Here is a 16,345-nt window from a genome sequence, read left to right on the forward strand (position 1 = left end):
TGGATTTACACATTGGGCCAGATTTCACTGAGTAACTTTGGTAAAAAGAGTTCCACTGCTGTAAAACCAGTGAGAGATAAGAAACAGACCCACTGCATCTTTTATCTGAATTATTGTGCTATATAAAAGATAGGCGGGAGGGCTTTACTAGTTGACTTTGGAGCACATCTATTGTCTGGACCAGATTCTCGGTGGGTGTAAATTGGATCATCTCCTTTGAAGTTAATGGACCTATAGCAATTTACACCAGCTGAGGATGTGGCCTCTGTGATTTTTAAAAACAGGCATAATTACTATTACAACATAACCCCAGTAGCATTAACACAACGATTGGAACAGGAACCCTCCAGGCACCCACAGGTACGCTTCTTTTCGACTCTTCATTGTTCTGGAAGCACATCTTCGACCCTCTAAAAAACCGCAATCAAATAGGGTTTCTAAGCACCTCTGACCTGGGATGGCGCATAAAATGACTGTACATGTGCTGGAAGCCTGGACTTGAGTTTAAAGCTGCCTGAATAATTGATCTTTTGGTTCAGTAGCTGAAACCAAAAAAAAAATCTCTCCAAAATTTTATTGCCAGTTGATCTGAAACAATTGTGTTTCTGTTTGTTTTTTTTCCATTTTTTTTTTAATTTCCATCTTTTTTTTAGTTTTTTTTTTCAAAATAAATCCAATTAGATTTCAAAATGAAAAGTTTCATTTTAATGAAATTGAAGCAAAACGTTTTGACTGTTGTCAAATTTTTTCCAGCCAAAACTATTTGCTAAACTGGACCCAAATTTGCTAACAGTTTTCATTCAGCTCAAAACTACACTTCTGTGAATAAACGATCTGAAAAATTTTGCCCAATTCCATTTGAGTTGCAGCAACTGACTCCCTGTATATCTCTACAATGAGCACTGTAAAGGCAGCAGGCTCTCTGCACTGTTAGTTGTTTACTCTCCACAGTAAACAAGTCCGGACAGAAAAGTATCTTCCATGAGGAATGGGAAACAAAGAGAAGTTTTTGCTTTGGTTACAGAGGAAACTTTGTTTTTCCACAGATTCTCAGGACAGAGGGAACTGTTGTGATCATCTAAACTGGCCTCCTGTACAGCACAGGCCATAGAACTTCCCACGATAGTTCCTAGACCTGATCTTTTTGAAAAATAGTTCAACTTTCATTTAAAAATGGTCAGTGAAGGAGAATCTGCCATGACCCTCGGTAAATTGTTCCAATGGTTAATTATTCTTACTGTTAAAAAATGACACCTTATTTCTAGTCTGAATTTGTCTAGCTTCAATTTCTAGCCATAGATCATGTTAGACCTTTCTCTGCTAGATTGAAGAGTCCATTATTAAATAAAAAGAAAAGGAGTACCGGTGGCACCTTTAGCCACCGGTACTCCTTTTCTTTTTGCGAATACAGACTAACACGGCTGCTACTCTGAAACCTGTCATTATTAAATATTTCTTCCTCCTTAGAGACTGTAATCAAGTCACCCCATAACCTTCTCTTTGTTAAGCTAAATAGATTGCACTCAAGTCTATCACTGTAAGGCACGTTTTATTCTTAGCTTGATGCCAAAGTTAAGGCCGCTATGGACCACACGATCATCATGTTTACAAAGCTTTCTGCAGAATCCAAAACATTAGGCAACAGTCAACAGAGAACTTAATTCCTGCCCTGACTTTATTTAAGCACACGAGGTATGAGCAGCTCATCCTATTGCACTATGGGAAGAGTCATGTTTAAAGCATCTCTGTGCTCCAGGAGTGTTTGGTTGCCCTCTGTTGCCAAGAGGAGATCTAGCATAGGCCTAGCTACACAAACATGCATTCATTTATCCAAGAAATATAATTACAGTAACACATTTGGAGAAATGTCCCAAGTATTAAAAAACAGCTCCTTAAATGAGATCCTTATTATCTCAGTATGGAAACAAAATGAGTGAATCTAACGGCCCATATGAAACCAATTTCATAGCCACATGCAATATGTGTGTGTGTGCATGCGTGTGTGTGTGTGTATATAAGTTTAATTGATTTCAAATGCAGGTCACAATAGATTCAGTGAGGCTTCTGGCTCTTTATCAGTCAAGTGTGTTCCACCGTTGTTTGGACAACGGTTTTCTATTTAGAAGTAACTGGTAACCATCCTTTTCCTTCTTGTGTTGAAAGAATTAAAACCACTATCCTATTTCAGGGGAAAGATTAATATTTGACTCGAGAAAAGAGTTTCAAATAAATTACATGCTGTTTTAAGTGAGCTTTGTTGATTACTCTCACAATGACTTTGGGCTGCATGTTTGTTCTAATGGTCTGATACTGGTCTCTCTCCCATCTTTAAAGCATATCTGAGGAAAGGGGAGAGAAAGGAAAAATCACCCCTATTAATAGCTGACTGAAAAGTCAGTTTGTATTGCAGTAGAACCTCAGAGTTATGGACACCAGAGTTATGAACTGACCGGTCAACCACACACCGCATTTGGAACCAGTTCCTTCTTGCTGGATACACCGACAGAGGGGAGGCCGGTGGGTCTTGGAGTGGATATGAGCAACATCTCGAAGAACAACAGTTACAAAAAGGTAAGTAGCCATTTTTTCTTCTTCGAGTGCTTGCTCATGTCGATTCCAAGTAAGTGACCTCCAAGCAGTTCCTAGGAGGGGTTGGAGTTCACCGAGTCGCAGACTGTAGCACCACTCTGGCAAATACAGAATCATCTCTCGCCTGCTGAGTAATGGCATAGTGCGACATAAAAGTGGGGATTGATGACCATATCGCTGCCCTGCAGATGTCTTGCCGGGGACCTGCGGCAGGAATACTGCCGAGGAAGCCTGGGCTCTTGTGGAGTGTGCTGTTAATGCTGGGGCAGGTATCTTTGCTAGGTCGTATTCCATAAAAAGGGCCTTTGGGATGACACTGGAAGCCCTTTCAGTTGCTCAGCAATTGTGATGAAGAATTGTGTTGATTTTCTAAACAGCTTTGTCCACTCAATGTAAACAGTTAACGCTCGTCTGACATCCAGGGAGTGGAGCATTCGTTCCCGGTTACTAGAATGTGGTTTAGGGAAGAACACTGGAAGAAAAATGTCCTGATTCGCATGGAACTGCAAAACTATCTTTGGGAGGAAAGCCGGGTGTGGCCACAACTGTACCTGTCCTTATAAAAAAAACAAAAAAACAAAACAGTATAAGGGGGTTTGGATGTCAAGGCCTTAAGCTCAGACACCTTCCTGGCCAAAGTTATAGCCACCAGAAATGCTACTTTCCAGGAAAGATAGAGGAGAGAGCATGTTGTTAGGGGCTCAGAAGAAGGGCCCATCAGCCTTGAGAGCACCAGGTTGAGATCTCATGGGGGCATCAGCTGTCTTACTTGAAGGTACAGTTTATCTAGTATTTTGAGGAAGCAGCCAACCATGGGGTTAGCAAATACTGACTGGCCAGCAGAACCAGGCTGGAAAGCAAGAGTTATGTGGGTCTCCCTTTCGCATAGGCTTCAGACAGGACCCACAGGGTTTGAACCCGAGACCAAGGCATGCCCCGGTCCCTGGGAGGGAAAACATGGTAGGGGGAGGATCCCCAACTAAAATTTATCTTAACTATGAACTACTGAAAACTAACTAATACTAAGTTTTTAACTATTTACTTATACAACAAGAGAAAGCCCACTAGGTGATTGCTTGCTGTAGCAAGAGAAGAGAGCTGCTCCAAGGACCGTCTCTGGCGGTAAGAAGGAACTGAAGAGGTGGCGGGTTGGCAGGGACCTATATACACCACCAGGAAGGTGCGACTCCAGGGGGCTCCACAGCCAACCTGACGAATACCACTGGGGAAAACCTTCCAACGACCGTGCACTTGGAATGGCCATGAGCAAGCACTCGAAGAAGTAGTTGTCAATCAGGCAGCAGCAGAGACAACAACAACAAAAAAAGCAAATACAGTACAGTACTGTGTTTAAACGTAAACAACTAAAAAAAGGAGTTTTTTAAAAAAAGATTTGACAAGGTAAGGAAACTGTTTCTGTGCTTGCTTCATTTAAATTAAGATGGTTAAAAGCAGCATTTTCCTTCTGCATAATAAAAGTTTCAAAGCTGTATTAAGTCACGGTTCAGTTGTAAACTTTTGAAAGAACCACCATAATGTTTTGTTCAGAGTTAGGAACATTTCAGAGTTACGAACAACCTCTATTCCCAAGGGGTTCGTAACTCTGAGGTTCCTACTGTATAATGAATAGGGCTTAGGGAGAAGCTTCCTAGTAATACAATCCTTATTTTTGTTCTTTTATTGGATACTGGGGGGGTGGGGTTGCTTCCATTAAAGAAAGATACACAGCAATGCTCAAGTTTTCAAAATGACAACACCAGAATCTACTGCTGTGAGCCTCAACCACGGAGAACCTTGGAATAGTCAGATCTAGCCACAAAAGGCACAGGAATCTTGCTCAACATTTTTACAAACCTGAGCTCATGCAAATTCGTATTCGTAAGAGGTTTGGTTTCAGGGTGGAAAGTTTGGCTCTAAGCCAAACTGTGAAGCTGACATTCTTAATGTTGAAGAAGTCACCATGGAAATTTGACTTTTAAAAAGAGCTAATGGAAAATATAGGCCCAAGTCTTTTGTACACGTTTAGCTTTGCATGCACAAACCATGAGTTTCATGAATACATTAGGGAATTGCAGGAACCCTTAAACGTGCCCTTTTGAATACTGAGAAATAGTCTCAGTTCAGCTTTGCCACTGGCCTGCTGTGTGACCTGTGCAACCTCTCCCCTAAAACGGGGATAACAACGCTTCCTTTCCTTTGTGAAGCATTGTGAGAGTTGCGTGTGAAAACCACTGAGAAGAGGGAAGGGTTATTAGTCTTATACCGTTTTTGTGAAAAGTTCATGGCAGTTCTGAGCTCTTTAAACAGTACAATGAAAATGAAAACTAGAACAGCGCAAAGCAGATTTAACAGGGGCCCAAAAAATTTAGGTGAGGAAAAGCAGAGAGCCGTTTGATTTTTAGCCGTGTTTAAAGAAGGGCTGGGGTAGGTAGATCCTGGCAAGAAAGTCACAAAGAAAGGAAACAGTGCCTAGAAAAATTGAAGTGGACAGAAAATAGAAGTTAGAGGAAGCAGTGCCTACTTCACAATACACTGTGCTTTCATAGCATTTTCCATCCCAGAATTGCAAAGCCCTCTGCAAACACTCATGTATTAACATCCATGGGAGGCAGGGTATTATTATCCCCATTTTATAGATGGAGAAACTAAGTCAGATAGAGATTACATAACTCGCCCCAAATTACACACTGAGCCAGTGACAGAGCTGGGAAAAGATTCCTAATCTCTTGACCCAGGATGTCTCTTGACTCATACAGCTTCAGTGTTTATAAAAACATCCTGTGTAAATAGAAAGACTATGTTGAACTGGAGCAAAGAAATGTAACAGTTCTCAATCTAGTCAATATATAAATCAAGATGATTTGTGTGTGTAAACTGAGATACAGTGCCAAATTTGCACAGGTCATGTGTTTTGTACATACACAAAATGTACATCTTTTATTACCTGTGTGAGCAAAAGATAATTTAAACAGAGAAACATATACTGGTGTGAGTCAGCTAGGAAGTTGAGCCAATGTCCTTTTACATGTACAAATGGTTATGTGCACAACACACAGAAGCCCTTGGAAAACCGGGTCCGTACCAGTTTCTTTATGTCTCATTATGTAATGTACATCACAGTGTGAAGCTTCTACGGAGGTTGCAAGCTAACACAAAATAGACCTTAAGTGAGATGTAAGTGTTGCCCCTGTAACCCTGCAAAAGAAATCAGGGGGAGAAGCAATAGATTTTCCTTAAAACCCTGGGGAGGAAGCAAATAGTTTAAGTTGAACTGTGAGCTTGGATATAAACCCTTTATGTTGCATCACTTAAGAAACATAAACAAAGGATATAAAGTTACCATCAAGTGCAGTGGTATTTTAGTTGGTCCTTTGGCAGACATTTTCTCCCATAGACCCCTTCGCACGTACCGGACAGTAGTGCCTGCGATCTGAAACTCGCCAGGAAGCTCAATTTTCCAGTCGCTGTTAATGGATCTCTTACTGGAATCTTTTAAAGCTGGAAAGAATCAAACACCATGGAAGGAAATGAAAGCAATTCCATAATTAAAAGACAGACCCACAGTGATTCAGCTTCAGCCCACTTCATCTGCAAGATGCAGTAGCCTCGTACCAGATGGGAGTTTAAAGGAAAAATAAAGTATTTACTTTTAGCCGAGGAGTTACAAGGTAGCCAAACTGTGAACATTCTGCATTTCAGTATAGGAAGGCATCTCGAATCACATTACAATTGCTATCATGTAACATTAATGTCATGTAAGCTGGAAATGCTGAAGTTTTGCTACCTTAAAATTTTTCAGATCTGATTTCTAATGAATCAAAGTCCTCTGGATTCTAAACATCGAGACATTTTCTCTGTCACTCCACTGCCAGGAAACTAAAGGGGGGCAAGGGGCGGGAGTGGGGAGCAGTACTGTGCAGCATCAGTTTACAAATGAAATGGAAGGAAGAATGATTACATGGTGTCCTTGTAAAGATACTACTAGTACTGGGCTAGATGGCCCAACTGTAACTTACATTAGGGGACTCCTACCTTCAGTCATCCCACTGCAATCAGTAGTGATAGAATGAGTTCTCACCAACATGAGCAACATACAATTTATTTCCTACTTAATGCATATCAGGAGAACATACATATTAAAGGGATATTGTCACAAAAGTTTATGTCCAACATTTCTCTTCTGTAAAACCAACTTGGATTACTAGGAAATTTTCTATTAACTTTCAATGAAACGAGCTTTCACTTGGCTTTAAACATAACCTTGGGAGTATTGGAGCATTGTGCTAGGGCACAAGAATGCTAAAGTGACTAGATTCTGACTAGGAAAAGAATGGAACTTACAAGCTCATTTTTCTTGTTCAAAGCTGAGTGAAGTGCAAACGGTAAACAGAGAGGATAGTTAGTGAACAGTCAATCAGATGCATATAATTATTTCAATAATAATCTATTATTAGTAATAAAGTTACATTTTAGATGTACAGCATCATTACCTTTATTTATATAATGTATGTATGTATAAACAAAGTGTAACGTTGCTTTTCCTTTAAAATATATATATGTAAATTTTAAAATAGCACTAGTAACGAAACTGTTCTAGAAAGCAATCTTCTGTCATTTGGGATTTTGGAAATTAATGTTTCCTCCACCCAAAGCAACTATCATCTTTATAAAGATTACACTCAAGTCTAAGCACTCGTTTCGTAACCTTTGAAAGCTTATTGATGCTGGTAGATTAGATAAATCTAGACACTCGGATACCAAAGCAGCAAGCACAGTATAAGACCTGGATAGAACAGAATAGCTATTTGATCCCCTTTGATTGTCTGAGGCTTGCAAACCAGCCATAAACTAATCTCATGCTTTCCTTTCTCTCCTTGAAGTTTGCAGACTTGCTGTGTCACACTTTCAAAGCTATGGAAATTGGCAGCTTGTAGAGTGAAAAAGAATCAAAACACTGCTGGCTTTAAACAGACTCCTGGTTTATGAGACAAGACTTGTATGTTATTATCTAGGCTGCCCATCTTGCAACTGATTGAAGTCTGGCAGTTTAGCAGTCGGGTCCCAAGAAATTCCTGCTGAAATCAGTAAACAGTGAAATGTATTCAAAACTCCAACCATTTTCAGAGCACTCATCTTTCACTCAACTCTCACTTTTCCTCCTAAGTGCAGAAACCCCATTTTCCCCTAGTAATTTTTTAAGTTTTTCCAAAAGAATTAACTTTTGAAAAATAATTTCCTAAAACTTCCTTGGGAAAAAGGGTAACAAAACACGCTGCGTTGGTTATGAGATTTGTAAGCGGCAAAGAATATATATATATATTTTTAGTTTATGTGAGGCTTCCATAATGAAGATGTTGGATGGATTCTTTAACCTAATTTTTAGAGCTGAATCATAAGGGAGGGGTCAAAGTGTGTCCGGGGCAGGAGGAGATGGCGTGTATGGTGTTCTGCCCAATCCTCAGCCAGGCGCGAGACCCTTATAGGACCACTCCAGCTAGCACAATTTAGAATTGCCCTTAGGCTGCTCTAAATTACTTCAGAGGCCATTTTGGTCCTGGCAGACCCAGCATCAGGGAAACAGAGAAGTGGCTTCCAGCCATTCCATCTACATCAAGCTTATGTTCAGCATCAAGCCGGATGTCCTGTCTGCTCTCAGGTCTACAACGTAGGGAGCTAAGGCAAGTGATGCCTTGGCAACTCTTGGTCTTGATGGAAGCAGGTCAGGCTGTAAAGGTGCAGACGTAGCAGGTGATAAAATAGCCTGGTACACCAAAACCCCTTTTGAAAATCTTTGTGAGGTGTGCATGTGTGCAAATGCTGTGCAGGGCTAGACCTTTAACAGTCCTGTCAGGGCTAAATTTCCACCTGCCTGGGTGTGCCTATATGCCTTGTAGCACAAGCATTCATTTGGATGGACAGAGAAGTGCTGTTTAGCCAGAGCGTAAAGCCCTGTAGGTTTACTAGGTGAAATCTCTCACTGAGCTCCAGTATTGTGTCCAGACTGATGTATATACTCTCATGTCTGGGCACAATACACCGCGGCTGGATACAGGGACTCAGTTTATTAATTTGGGGCTTGATCTAAAGGCCCATCAAAGTCCTTCCCTTTACATTGATGGGATTAGCATCAGGCCCTTGTACGGGTTAACCGCAAATCAACAAGGCCTCCATCAGTCAACAAATACCCCACAGCTCTGAGGTTATACCTAAGCTGCACACTAAGTCTGGGTCTGTGGGACCCGGCCTTGTGGAGTCGGTGTTTCCAAGCCCATACTTGAGTATCCACGTTGCATCGTAGACCTGGATCTCAGAGCCATGCTAATGGCTGCACCATGCAGACCTTCTGACTCAGGTCTGCAGCTTGACCTACGTCCACACTGCAGAATAACAGGGCCTGGACCAGAGTCTCAGAAAGTATCTCTACACAGGGATAAAAGATCCAAGGTTCAGTGTGCAATGTAGACATACCCTAAGGGTCCAAACCTGTTTCCCTTTCATATCCCACTGAAATTAACGGAAGGGTTGTGTACATCAGGACAGCACCATAAAGAAAACTCCTCCATAAAATAACCCAGTTGTAAAAGCAAGACAGCAGGAAGTCAGTCATTTAAAACTACTATTTAGAGGCAAAGGTATTTGGAATTTCATCTATTTCCTTCCAGAAAAGGCTACTGTATGTACAAATGCTACTTCAACTCTCCAGCTACTGAAAGACGACTCCGTCCGTGGGGATGCTGAACAACTGCAGCTTTTCAAATTAATTTTTGAGACTTCCAGATTACTAGGGAGGGAATGTTATTCCAAGGATTTGGGGATGAAAGCAAACGTACCGAGAAGTAGAGGAGAAAGCTGGCAAAGCCTGATTTTATGGGAAGAAAATTCCAGGCCACAATCTCTGTGGAGATTCAAGTGCCATGTATCCAAACTGTTTTGCCCATCCAGATACTGGGTATTATTGAGCAGAGTTGTCTGCGGGTGTTTTTCGTCCACTGGATAGTTTTCTAATTTCAAGGTTAAACTGTGTCTCCTGGCCAGACTGTTCTTTAATATGTTTTCTTAACCGTTAGTGATTGAGACCCAGTTTATTAACTTTCTGTCAAAATTATGACCCTTTCTTCTAATTAACTAAATGAGCAGGGGTGTGACCCAAAACACAGCTGAATCAATGGAAAGGCTCCCACTTGCTTGCTTGGGTTATTGGATCAGGCCCCACCAACTAGCAAGCTCTGGAAGCCTCCGTTGCACTCCATGTTGTTCTTTAATATGCTTAGAAGGTCAGGACATGAACCTCCCCGTCAATGGCAAGACATGGCTGACTTGATTTTTGGAGGTGCGAGCATTAATCTAGCATGAGCCATGTTTGTAATGACATGAGACCATTGGCTATAGACCTGCTCTTGCCTGGGGCTGCTCAGTAGTCAGGCAACATTTGACATCCAAAATGCGGCTATTACGAAGAAGTGGGCTTCAAGAAACTAGAGGCCAGATTGGCCCCCTCGCACGGGAGGGGCTGGACAGGAGGAAAGTTCTGTGAGGTTCTTCTTCATGGGGATTCTTACCAAAGCATTCTGACAGGGCGCAGAGTTTACTCCCAGGAAGAGGGCTGGTGCCTCAACACTTTCTCTGGGTCCCTGGCATGCTCTACAGTGGAGTGTGTTATAATAGCTTTTCCAGCTGGTCACAATGCCCCATCCCCACCACAAGAGGATCCCTGTCCTAGAAGAGAGGCCATGGAGAGGCACAACCTGAGGCTGTATTACATTTTAGGTCTAAGCTCTGTGGGGAGGAGGAAAAAAATGTACATCTCCTCTGACCCTGGCTGCCACCCCATGTACTCACTACCACCAGGGACTGTCCACTGCTCAGCCCCAAAGGATCCAAGATAAGTGTGGGGGGGTTGTAGTTACTGAGGCCCACCCCCAACTCCCCGATTGGAGTACAAGATTCTCACAAGACCGGTCCCTTCCACGCATAGATCTAAAGGGCACACTTAGCTCTTGGTATTTATGTGTTGCAAGCAGCACAGCTCAACAAGACTCTCCGTGGCTTGTTTGTCTAACCCCATGCCATTCTTGATCACTGGTTTACAAAGTGCCTTCTGCAAACCCCAGAAAACTTTACGAAGCCCCAGAATGCTGCTGAGGGGCCACTTTACACAACCCCAAAAAGCATCCAACTCTGTTGCAGACTGAAACTGGCATAAGCAATGGCTCTGGGCAGCACTGAGCATGTATCCAACTAAAGTCATGGGTGGAATGGAATGATCTCTATTGCAAGATGGCTACTTACTGAGAAACAGAGACAAGCATGCCTACTCTTGTGAAAAGGTCCATGAGAGCTTTAATGAGCAGAAAGGCAGCATGCTGAGCCCCCCAAGACTAGGGATCAGTTCCGATTCAGAGGGAAGATCGCCCCTTGCTGAAACATCAGCACTCCATGCTTAATCTCTGGGGTCTTCCATCTGGGGAATGGCCATGTCTTACTTGAGGGCGTCTTACGGTTGGCAGACTTTGATCCCCGCTTGCTAGCATCCAAGCAAAATGAGTTCTAAGGAACAGCAAAAAACACGTAGCTCTTACCGCATGGAGTGTTTTGCAAGCAGGGATTCTCAAAACATTTTGCAAAGGAGGGGAAATATCCTTATTTCCATTTTGCAGACAGGAACACTGAGTCATAGAGAGGTGAAGAATTTGTGTACAGGGTCACCCAGCAGGTCAGAGCTGTGAACAGAACCGAGGGGATAGATTCTCTTCTCTGCCAAGATCTGCTTGATAGTGTGGACAGGCGAGCTCAATCAGGAAACTGATTATGGTTCTCTGATCCTCAGACAGCCCTGTCCTCAGTGTAAATTTGTTAGTCTCTAAGGTGCCACAAGTACTCCTTTTCTTTTTGTGAATACAGACTAACACGACTGCTACTCTGAAATCAGTGTAAACTAGAGCAGCCTAAAGGTTACTCTAATTTATGGCAGTTGGCTGTGGTACTCCCAGGATGATATGCCTGCTGTGAATAACAGTATCATAATTCCACCTCTGACCCTGACCCTTCACCAAGGTGGGGGTGGCAGATGGTTTATGGAGTCAGCTCTGCCAGCTTTACATCAAATGTGAATTCCTGTCAGGGTCAGGCCATGGGCACTGGTCAGTTGCTAAGTTGCAGTCAGAAACTGAGTAGTGGGATCAGTGTCGAGGCAGGTCAGGATAGCAGGAAGTTGGGGGTCAGGCACCAAGTTGAAGGCGAGAGGTGAACAGCAGAATCAGGATATCAGAAAGTCAGGTCAGGTGACAGGTTACAGACAGCAAGCAAATAGCAAAGTCGAGAACAAACCAGGCTCAGAAGCTGGAGTTTAGGATCTACAGCAAGCAGAATCTGGAGCGGAAGCAGGCAGGCAGTCTGCATGGTTGCTCAGACAGCTCTCCATGATGGCTTCCTGGTTTAAAAACTAGCAACAGCCAATCAGTGAGCTGGGAGGGGCCACCATTCAGATCCTGCTGGGCAGGACTTCCTGCAGAACCCAGATTCATGGGGTCCTCAAGGGGAAACCAAGCATAAGCATCCAGTGGCGATGCGGATGGTCTGTGGCTCAGAACTCCCACGGTCCCAGGTTCTAGTCCAGCAGCGTCTTACAATTTCCTTTGTGTAGGGGAATTCTCAACTTGCAGTTGTGGCCAGACTACAGCTCAAAGGGTCCAGAACAAGGACAGTGAATCTAACCCATTGTCTCCTGACTCCTAGTTCAGTGCACTATCCATGGGATCATGCTGCCTCTCAATATCAAGTCAATTATTCACAAGCATCAAAAACCTCCAGCATCTTCCCATTGCACCAGAAATGTCTCACCAATCACCAAACCAAGTCTTTTCACCTTATCTGAATCTCATGTCTTGTCTCTCTAACATTATGATCTCTGGGGGAGAGGGAATATGTCTACAGGAATGGTTAACTGTAAGTAGCTAGGTCAGACTACCACTGGGATGGGTTTCATCCAGGAGGTAGCAGGCATTTGCCTTGTCTCATGTGCAGGTTTTGAGGCTCAACATCATACAGTAGAGGATTAAACAAAACCAAAAAGCCCTTAACTTCTCTTTTCCTTTCAGGCTGGAAGACAGGAACTGACTAATCAACCTAATCCTAAACCTGGCATCCAGTCAGATCTTTATTTCCACTTGCAGTTCCTCCAACTCACTTCCGAGCTCATGGATGCAAGCTGCCGAGGTGTTTCCTGTTCAAGGTGGTTCTTTAGCAAGAAAGCCAGCTGAGCCAGCCAGCCAGCGTGGGTTGAATGTGGGTGGAGGGAAATTATTCCGGAACTGCTCCCAGCAAATGGAATAATGATTCCAAATTAAGCAGGGTTCCAAAGTGCTGCACCCAGCCCTGAGTGGAAACAAGGCCTGATTGGACTACGCTTTATGAGTGAAACTAACACAGGGAATCTTTCCATGGTTAGACCCTGTGTTATAATGAGTGCAGAGCCATTGTGCCTTAAAGCTACAGTGCCTGGAATTTGATTCCCCAATTATTATCTTGTTGGAGACTTGCTGTTGCTATCCTTGGGTTTAGATTAACAAGGCACTGCATATTTCTTCCTGTCTGATCACGGACCTTGGAGACAGACAGCTTTGGAAGACACAGTCAGATCCTCCTGGCTACTGAACATGAACTACAGAGATGAAACAATATTGAGAAACTTCAGTGTAGCAAGAGCATCATCGTGCACTGCAGCTGGGGGAAAACTCTCTCATCCCTTTATTTAAAAGCACAGACATTTAAACTCACTCTGCAAAACTGGACTGCAAGTATTGTGGGAAGATCTCGGTCTTGAGATGTCTCAGCATTCCTGCTCCCAGGTGCAATAGGCCAGAGATGTGCAAAAATGGAAAATATGTAGGGAAAAGTTGCTTGGACCTTTATGAATCTCAAAACTGGACTGGTTCAAGTTTTTGAGGAAGATCTGTGGGAAGGACCCAGTCTCATTTTAGCTGAACTGTATTTTTTATCTTTAGATAAGGTAGATGCATGCAGGGGCAAAATTTGCTCTCAGACATAGCCAAACCTATTGGTGTAGCACTTGTTGAGGTTACATCTGTGCAAGTAAACAGGGTTACAGCATTGTAACTGAGGACCGACTTTAGCCCTAAATATTCAGTGCAAGCTTCTCAGTACTAGAACTCCAGTGGATAAAACTAAAACCCCCTGATAAACAAACACTCTATATGAATCCCATGGAAACAATCAAACAAGACTGGCTTCTAAAAGCATAGTATTTGTAAAGCTCGAGAAAACACTGGCTGTTATTGTTCCACCAATAGTTTGATATGTCAAACATCTTATGTGTAGGCGTAATCTTCTTCCAGAAAACTGGCTGCTGCATGAGTAGAAATAATAGCAACAGTGATACATGCTTCCTACAAAGGAATGGTGGCACAAATGCCGGTTTTATAATACAAGGTACAGCCCACCTCAGAGTTGAATGGCAGGGGCTGTTTTTTTCTTAATTGCATTTTAGCTTTATTCATCACGTGGTATGTATTCAAGAAGATTGATAGGGCAGATGGGGTGACAGCCCAGGAGAAGCACTCTTGCTAAGTGTTCCTTGCCAATTCTGGTGCCATCCCAAGACACAGGAAAATAGCAGAACTAGTGCAAAAATCCTAAGACACAATCAGCCTGCGAAAGCTTTCTGCAGCATCCCGTATCCTAATATTTGCAACTAATTGGCATCTAAGAAAAAGGGTTATGATGAAGGAGCACATGGGAGTCAGGAGACCTGGGTTCTATTTGCAGCTCTGACACTGACTCACTTTGTGGCCGTGGCAAGAGTCACATCACCTCTGTGTGCCTCAGTTCCACCTTCTGTAAAAAAGAGGGCATAAAATGGTCATTCGCCTATGTGGAGTTACTACCATTCTCTATTATTTGTTCTGGTAGCACCCAAAATCAGAGAGGGCACAGTCCCTGCACCAAAGAGCTCACACTGGAAGAGATAGAACATGTGGGAAAGGGGTACAACATCTAAGTAAGGTGGTAACACACTGAGTGGTCGGAGTAAGACCCAAACAACCATTAATCCCAGTTTATCCCAAATGGGAATACTCTGGTGAGGAAAGGCTGCAGGACCGGGCCCTAATGGAAGCACTCAGTTATTGTGCTGAGGGGAGCCAGCTAAACTGATGGGTAAATAGACAGAAAATAAAGGATTCAGGGGGTGTACATGCTTATCAATAGCAACAAAAATCCTGAGGCGAACCTGCTCGGAATTTTAAACCACAAAGGTTCAACAAATGTAAGAGACAGCTTTGATTGTTCTCTTCTCCTGCCGTAATGTGACATGGAATTGTGGCACAGTATAAAACAATTAAAAGCTCAGCTCAGCTTGTTACCTTGCTTGCAACAGTGTTTCCACGTGGCCATGAATCTATCTATATGTTTGGATGAGAGGAAGGATGGTCCGGTGCTTAGAGTGCCAGCCAGAGACTTGGATTCAATCCCCTATTCTGCCACAGACTTCTTGTGAGGCCTTGGGCAAGCCACTTAGTCTTTCTGTTCCTCAGTTCTCCATCTATGCAATGGGGATTGCAACACTTCCTTACCTCACAGGGGTGTTCTGAGGATAAATGCATTAACGTTTGTGATACGAGGATGATACTATGAGGATATGGCCATATATGTACCGTAGTAGATGTAACTATAGTGTATCTACCTCTACAGTTAGCTATAATTTACAAGGAAATTGCACAGCCCTAACTGTAGGGGTTAATAATTTTATAATGAATTTGCTGACCCTGCAAATATTCTGGGCTCCCACAGGGCCAGATCTTCCTTTCTCTTCCACAGGTGCAATGCCACTGACTTCAGCGGGACTGCAGGAGCGTAAATGAGGGGAGGACCAAGCCCATTATTTCAGTTGGCTGCCCCACAGAAATTTAGAATAAATAATATAAGCACTGGATTGATGGCTGCAGCCAGCCCATCTCGGCCTGTGGGCTCATTACAAGCTAAGCAGGGCTGGGTCTTGGATGTAAATCAAAATGACAACCTCGTACTGCAGGGAGTGGCCCTGGCAGCATGGTAAGTGTGTTGGGGGAGTCAGCTGCATTGTCCTGCCTCAGTACTAGTTTGAACTGGGTGCTACGCTCTTCCTACCTAAATGGCTGCTGTTTCATCTGAACACCCCATTCTTCCTTACTCCTCCCCCTAAACTGTTGTTGCATGCTATTAGACAGCTCCTCTGTTCCACCCCAGAGCAAAGTGCATGTCAGAGACTCGTCTATGCACGTAAAAATGCTCTGGGATTCATTCAGGATGAACACCCTCCTATTGCTGTCCGATATTAACATGCTGAGCAAACCCCCACAGAAATGGTGAGACATCGCAAGAAAGAAATGTTAGCAGGTAATTCCTGCAAATGATGAACCCTGTGGCCTAACTACTCCTATTGATCATTTAGATGAAAGCCAGCTTAACAGAAGCATACACTTAGTTTAGAATCAAAGCATTTTTCTTTTTTACCCAGAAAACTGTGGGCAGGTTTATCCTCCACCACTCGGATCCGTCGAGCACCCGCAGGGATCACAGCTGCTTCAATATAACCTAGGGCAAAAAAGGTCACATGGATGAGAGTATCCCACAGCCAGCCAGAGGCATTCTGTAATTTAGCATCATCCCCCAAAAAATCAACTCCGCTCCAGCTTTTGTAATGGTTGGGAAACACTTGAAAGGTAGTAGCTGTTTTGGCAGCCAAGTTTCAAGCAAGGGC

General features: G+C 43.2%; 1 protein-coding gene across 2 annotated transcripts in view; it reads right to left on the reverse strand.

Annotated features, from left to right (window-relative positions):
- Positions 1-16,345, reverse strand: part of ADAMTS17 (ADAM metallopeptidase with thrombospondin type 1 motif 17) — a 255,112-nt gene that overhangs the window by 61,741 nt on the left and 177,026 nt on the right. For both annotated transcript variants that reach the window (XM_038420717.2, XM_038420716.2), the window contains 2 exons: positions 16,099-16,179; positions 5,930-6,087 (listed from right to left, as the gene is read on the reverse strand). In XM_038420717.2, coding sequence (XP_038276645.1) covers positions 5,930-6,087; positions 16,099-16,179 — 239 coding nt within the window. The remainder of the gene's footprint in view (positions 1-5,929; positions 6,088-16,098; positions 16,180-16,345) is intronic.

This window comes from Dermochelys coriacea, chromosome 10 (genome assembly GCF_009764565.3).
Source record: "Dermochelys coriacea isolate rDerCor1 chromosome 10, rDerCor1.pri.v4, whole genome shotgun sequence".
Taxonomy (NCBI): Eukaryota; Metazoa; Chordata; order Testudines; family Dermochelyidae; genus Dermochelys; species Dermochelys coriacea.